We start from the raw sequence: 6,620 nt of genomic DNA, 5'->3' as shown, positions 1-6,620 counted from the left end.
AAAGTTGATACCTTTTACATGCTTGAGATACTGTTGTACTACCTCTGATCCAAATTAATTGAGGCAACCCATATACTCCCTCCGTCCCGAAATACTTGTCGGAAAAATGGATAAAAATGGATGTATCTAGAACTAAAATACATTTAGATACATCCATTTCTCTGACTAGTATTTCTGGACGGAGGGAGTACAATGTGCAGTTGGGTTGGGTCAATTAATTTGGACTGGAGGGAGTAGGGTATTTTCGTTCATTTTTTCATATAGAAAGTAGAGTAAAATACACTGGAAGTTCTAAAGGTATTCCAAGTGTGTCAAGTTGGTCATAAAAGTTTGAGATCGCTCACCGCGAGTCCTATATATGTATTTTACAGGTTACTTTTAGGACTTACTTGACACAATTGAAATAATTTTAGGACCCGTGGTGAAGGACTTACATACATTTAGGACTATTGATGAATGATTTCAAAATTTTAGGACCTACTTGACATACCTGAAATACTTTTACGACCTCTAATGTGTTTTACTCTAAAAACTAAGTCAGCCTGTCCCGCGAGAATAAAGTATTAGTTTGGTACGCGTGCATCGATAAAAATGTGAGCAAACCAAACCAAGACATCATTTGGTGCAGGCAAGTCATAAAGTTGCACACGCCCGGTTTTTCAGGCAACCTGAGTCGGAAAGGATTCTTCTTAAAAAAGGGGAAATATGTGCATGCTGATATGGCAATCATAGTGTATACGAATGATCCACATGCAGGTACACGATCGCCTGGTGGCCTGTTAGATAATCCTCTGAGAGACTAATCATGATTGGAAGGGTTAGCGCACTCGATCAATCTGCAATTTTCTATCAATTCAGTGCGGTATGGCCGATACACACACCCTGAGCTAGCTGCTCTATAATTCATTTCTGCATGATTAATCTAGCCACATCTCATCCCAAAAGAAACGGCATCCCACCATTCTGTGCCGATTCCCACAAATTTCCGGGTTCCGCTAATTAACCGCTGTGGCTGAGCAGCGTTCTGCAAAGGCAACGATCACGTCACTTTTTTTCTTTCTGAAAACACTGTGTCAGTGTCATATGCACGTCACACGTTCCGCCTCCCAATGCCCTGTCTCCCCCGGCTCCTCCTCCCGCGAAAGCGACGGAGGGGGAAGCAGCTAAAATCCACGGCCGTCGCCATCGTGGCTGCCCCCTTCTTCCTTAATCGCTGCCAGTTCGGTACGTGTAGGTCTGCCTGCTCTGCCCACCGCCCTCTCTCCCCAGTCTTTCGCCCCGGCGTGTATGCGCAGCCGTGCATGCCCCCGCTCAAAGCGCCGAGTATCCACGCAGATATCGCAGCTGGTGCCCGCCCCGCTGCATGCCAAAAGCGCAGCCCGCACGTCTAAAGCCGACGAAATCCTTCTGCGGCTAAAGCTGTCACTCTCTGCGGCCTGCGGCTGTCTCTCTCTCTCTCTCTCTCTCTCTCTCGAGGCGCGCTTTGTTGCTTGTTCATATACTGGCGTTTGCCGTCGCAAAAACATAGTACAGATCGACTAGAGATACGCACGCATAGGCCGCTTCTGAGCCAGGGCTGAGGAGTGAAGTGAGCCGTCGTCATGGCGGGAACCTTACGTGCGGCGGTGGCCGCCTCGCAGCCGCCGCCGTCGCCGCTCCCGCCGTCCAGGGGTGCCACGGCGAGCGGCGGCATCCCCTGGCTGCTCAGGAAGCGCCCCGGCAAGGTGCGCCACGGCCCGCCGCTCGCCGGGCAAGAACCTGACGTCCACGATGAGGTGGAACTGGAAGACGAGGGAGCCACCTTCGTCGTCTCTACTCCGTCCGTCGCGGATGCTGTTGCCGGAGGAGGAACCCTTGAGCCGTCAGGGAAGCGCCGCGAGGCGCTCGCGCGGCTCCGGTCCGCGGTCCTGGCCGTGGTGGCGCGCGCGCGGCGCCGGCGCGGGCGCAGGCCGATGGGGTCCAGCGTCACCGGCACCATCTTCGGCCGGCGCCGGGGCCGCGTGCACCTGGCTCTGCAGATCGACCCGCGCGCGCCGCCGGCGCTCATGGTGGAGCTGGCCGCGTACTCCACCGGCGCGCTCGTCAGGGAGATGTCCTCCGGCCTCGTCCGCATCGCCCTCGAGTGCGAGAAGACGCCTGCACACAACACAGGTAATACCATACGTACGTACCATGCTTTCTACGTAAGCCTTGTATACATGCCGTTGCGATCGATCGACGTCGTACGTGTCTCCACGTGACGTGTACATGCATGCAGGCGGCGAGAGGCGGCGGACGGCGCTGGTGGAGGAGCCGACGTGGCGAGCGTACTGCAACGGGCGCAAGTGCGGGTACGCCGTGCGGAGGGAGTGCGGCGCGGAGGAGTGGCGGCTGCTCCGAGCCGTCGAGCCCGTCTCCGTCGGCGCTGGCGTCGTCCCGGACGGCGGCGCCGGCGAGGGGGACCTGATGTACATGAGGGCCAGGTTCGAGAGGGTGGTGGGATCCAGGGACTCTGAAGCGTTCTACATGATAAACCCCGACGGCAACGGTGGGCCCGAGCTCAGCATCTACCTCCTCAGAGTCTGACAATATCCTATGTTTTTCATTCCATGGGTTAACCCTAAAAAAAGTTATGCGTTTTTCTTTTTGCGGTAATAAGTTAAGCGTGTATGTTTGATTCTTGGTTATGTGAAACTGGCGGTCTGTTGATGCACTGACAATATTCTCACTGGTTTATTTTGGTTTATGCTCTTTAAGTTGTTGTGCACCGGTATGGTAAGCTAAATGCAACCTTCCTAATGTCCCCCTTCTAGACTTGTGTTCAGCATGTATGGTAACACCAACGCATTTAAGCAATGGTAATATACATGGTTAGGTTATAATTAACTAGTACTCGATCCATCCGTTCCTAAATATAAGTCTTTTAAGAGATTTCACGACTTGATGGAATGCATGGTGTTCCATCTCTAAAGAAAAGAAGATTTCACTATGAACTATATACAGAGCAAAATGAGTGAATTTACACTCTAAAGTACGTCTATCTACATCCATATGTAGTGTGTATTAAAATCTCTAAAAAGACTTATATTTAGGAACAGAGGGAGTAGTACCGCCGTACAGAAATACTTGTCGCTTAAATTGATAAATATAAACATATTTTAATGCTAGATATATCCGTCTGAGCGACAAGTATCCCCGGAAGGAGAGAGTATATAGTACAATTTGCAGAAATTCATGGCGAATGCAGGGGCAGGGGTACGCATGCATTCTACGCATTTGCTTCAAGATTCGTGAGCTGGTTTATATGAATAGTCCTTAATTACTGCACTAGGTCCATGCATGATAGTTTTTGGTAGAGTTGCATATGCATCACCCGCACCATCTCCCATACTTTCAAACCGAAAGTTTGAATTAAGTTTCGTTCGCATATAGTTTCAACAAAAAAGTTGTGTGCATATTTGTGTTCATTGCAAATTATGCTACTGTTTTCCTAGCCCCCATGTTCAATCTACCCATTTAGTTTTTCTCCACACAAAGGAAAAAAATGATGTATCTTTAGCCGGATATCCATCTTCAGGTCTGTTTTAACCATCATATTGACGTTAACAAGATCCTTTAAACAAGATCAATATCAACCATGTATTTTTTCTAAGCTTGTATATTTAACACTCGGTTGAAATATATATGGAAAATTTTCTGACCACTCCTTTATTCATGGTGGTCTCATGGATTTTAGTGAGTTCCACTACGGCTTCATGACTATATGAGCACTTCTCGAAGAGTGGACGAACCAAAAGACAAAGTATCCATTGTGCCCTTTTCATGCAGTTTGTGATATTTCACACAAGACATGGTCTTGCACTCCGACAAGCTTGAGAGCAACATAACCACCCTTGCTATTGTCATGAGAGCACACATGTTGTGCGACAACGTTTCCAAATCACAAAAACGTAATTGAATAGCCACATATATTTATATTTCAAAAAAAAAATATTAACAAAAGTTTCCACAATCTACAAAATTTCTGCTATCAGGTTCGATACACACACTAAGCAACGAAAAATATATCTAAGCACAAGAGAACCAGAATTTTGTAGTACTCGCTATTAGATCTATCCTTCTGGTTTTCTCGTGTGTAAATCCAATTCGGTGCAAGACATTTTGGCAGTTCAATTTAAACTGTCAAAATGTCTCATATTTAAAAGCTGAGGTCGTATAATTTTACATGGCCATGGATATTACCTGCAACCTGACAAAATTATTTCATTTCCAAGGTTGTGTGCTTGTGTTGTCGCTACTTGGGGCTATACTAGCACTCAAAATGTGGTAGTGATGTGAGGTAGTTGTCCGCATAGAGTAGGGAACATATATATGTTAGCAAAACAAAGAAACTAGTTAGCGTGAGATATGCCATTTTGTTACAATTTTGAGAGGTTCTACACATAGTTTTTCACGCACTTGCAACTTGCAAGTATTGGAAATCTTTTAAAAGTAGTACAAAGGAGAAATAAAATCCAAAGGGGAGATGGGGAACTCTGGACTTTTTTTTTGCTTTGCTCGTCTTTTAGTATACCACTCCTAGTCCGACTCACTCTTAACTAAAGCTAATCATTATTCCCTGCTCTTTATGCTGCAGGTAGCACTAAAATGTGATAACAAAGCTAGTTCGATAGGCACATCAATATGTTTCCTCTTTTTTGATTGGCATATCAAGATGGTGTTCATCCGCTTGATGATATCCTTGAGATGAAATAATCCATATGTGCTACCCTAGTTATGTAAACCATGCCACCTTTTGCTATTCAAGCCCCCTTCTTTAATTAAAAAAATCACCTAAAAAGATATGTATTGTAGAACTTATAAGAGTTTACTGCATCTCGATGCATGGATTTATATGACAGGTACAGATTCATACATAAAGTTGGAAAAATAAAACAAATTAGCCCTGTAACTTATGTTTAATGTACATTTGAGTACACTTCCCTCACTCGCAGTTAACTCTCTGTTAGTTATGCCTACGAGGAACAAATTAATGCGCTCTTTATGTGTTGGTTCCACCTATTAGTGGGGAAAAGAAAGACATAGAAACACAAAATGGTGCAGCCGCGGGGACTCGAACTCGGGCCCTTGCCTCGCGAGTGGACCACCGGCTATTTCTTGCTTACGTTGAGATAGACTCTCAAAGCCACATAGCATCATACTGATATGATCCAATCCTCACAAAACAAATTGACAGAACGAGAACATATATCGGCATCAAAGCCAACACATTTTTTTGTTTCCAATCAATTCACTTGACAAACGGTATAGAAAGACTTATAAGAGCATCTACACTTGGACTGGGCAAATACACCCCCCTAAACATCCGCGAACGCGTTCAGTGCCGGACAACCACACCCCTCATATCTAAACCCTCAAATGCATGAAAATCCTTGCACATCCATCGATCATATAGCACAAATTCACCACCAATTCAACAATGCAAAATAAAACACAATTCAACACATACCAAAAGAAAATACGACAATTCATAAATAGGTGATAGAAGAATAGAGCATTCGGCGCTTGCTTTCTGGGCATTGATCTCCTTTTCTTCGCCTCAAGCCACTTCTTGACTGCCGGGTCCAAGAGGGTAGTGTCGGCCAACATGACCCTCAAATCCTCCGCGTCCTGAGTGAGCCGCAACCTCGATTTCTCGAGCTTAATTGATCCAAAAGTCTTTGCCTTCTCAACCCCACATTTGACGTACGCCTCATGCTTCTCCAGGTCTATCTTCTCCTTCTGAAGTTGCAACTTCTTGTTCACCCTCTCCTGGTCTCAATCCGTCCTCTCTTTTTGCGCATCCAAGAAGAGTTTGTACCTCTCCTCCTTCTTTATCCTCCTTGCTGAAAAGACGTTGTCCATGTGGTGGATATTTTGCTCGTCGCGGCATCACGTGCGGCCCTGCCCTTCTCTCACTTGTTTTCCATCAATTGGATGTTCCTCTTTGGCATAGTGGCTTGTCCCACCTTCCTCATCTTTGTCATCCAGTCCAATGGCTTGTTGGGAGCTTTTGCCATGGTTTTTATTCAACTTCTTGTTATAGTTCTTGAGGTCATCGGCAAGTTTGCCACTTTGGTTTTCCATTCAATTCAACCAACAATGACACAAAGTGAATGGCTTGTTGATACATCTTCAACGTATCTATAATTTTTGATTGTTCCATGCTATTATATTATCTACTTTGCATGTTTTATATGCATTAATATGCTATATTGTATCATTTTTGGGACTAACCTATTAACCTAGTGCCCAGTGCCAGTTGCTATTTTTTTTCCTTGTTTGTCTTTTACAGAAAACCAATACCAAACGGAGTCCAAACCAAACAAAATTTTTTGACGATTTTTCTTGGACAACAAGATACCTAGGAAGCTTGGGGAGGAGGCCAGAAGACCCACGAGGAGGCAACAAGCCCTAGGGGCGCACCCCATGGGGGCCTAGGCTTGTGGGCCCCTCACAGATCTCCTAACCCTAACTCTAGCTCCATAAGTACCCAAATATTCCCCTTACGTCAGACGGCACACCAAAAATACTTTTCTGCCGCCACAAGCTTTTGTTCTTGTGAGATCCCATCTTGGGGCCTTTTCTGCACTCTGCCGGAG

The 6,620-nt window shown here is 45.7% G+C and overlaps 1 protein-coding gene across 1 annotated transcript; it reads left to right on the top strand.

Annotated features, from left to right (window-relative positions):
• Positions 1–1,245: 1,245 nt before the first annotated feature.
• LOC119331666 (protein MIZU-KUSSEI 1-like) lies at positions 1,246–2,719 on the top strand. The gene is made up of 2 exons (XM_037604823.1): positions 1,246–2,151; positions 2,258–2,719. The coding sequence occupies exons 1-2, from the start codon at positions 1,602–1,604 to the stop codon at positions 2,563–2,565; spliced, it is 858 nt and encodes a 285-aa protein (XP_037460720.1). The 5' UTR covers positions 1,246–1,601; the 3' UTR covers positions 2,566–2,719.
• Positions 2,720–6,620: the final 3,901 nt, after the last annotated feature.

This window comes from Triticum dicoccoides, chromosome 7A (genome assembly GCF_002162155.2).
Source record: "Triticum dicoccoides isolate Atlit2015 ecotype Zavitan chromosome 7A, WEW_v2.0, whole genome shotgun sequence".
Lineage (NCBI taxonomy): Eukaryota > Viridiplantae > Streptophyta > Magnoliopsida > Poales > Poaceae > Triticum > Triticum dicoccoides.
The sequence above is the reverse complement of the archived record's forward strand: the minus strand, read 5'-3'. Positions and strand labels throughout refer to the sequence as shown.

What these genes read in the sequence shown, in the direction of transcription:
- LOC119331666 (XM_037604823.1), top strand. Translation starts at nt 1,602, where the DNA reads ATGGCGGGAACCTTACGTGCGGCGGTGGCCGCCTCGCAGCCGCCGCCG. An exon ending in GACGCCTGCACACAACACAG is followed by an intron (nt 2,152 to 2,257) that starts GTAATACCATAC and finishes ACATGCATGCAG; the next exon opens with GCGGCGAGAGGCGGCGGACG.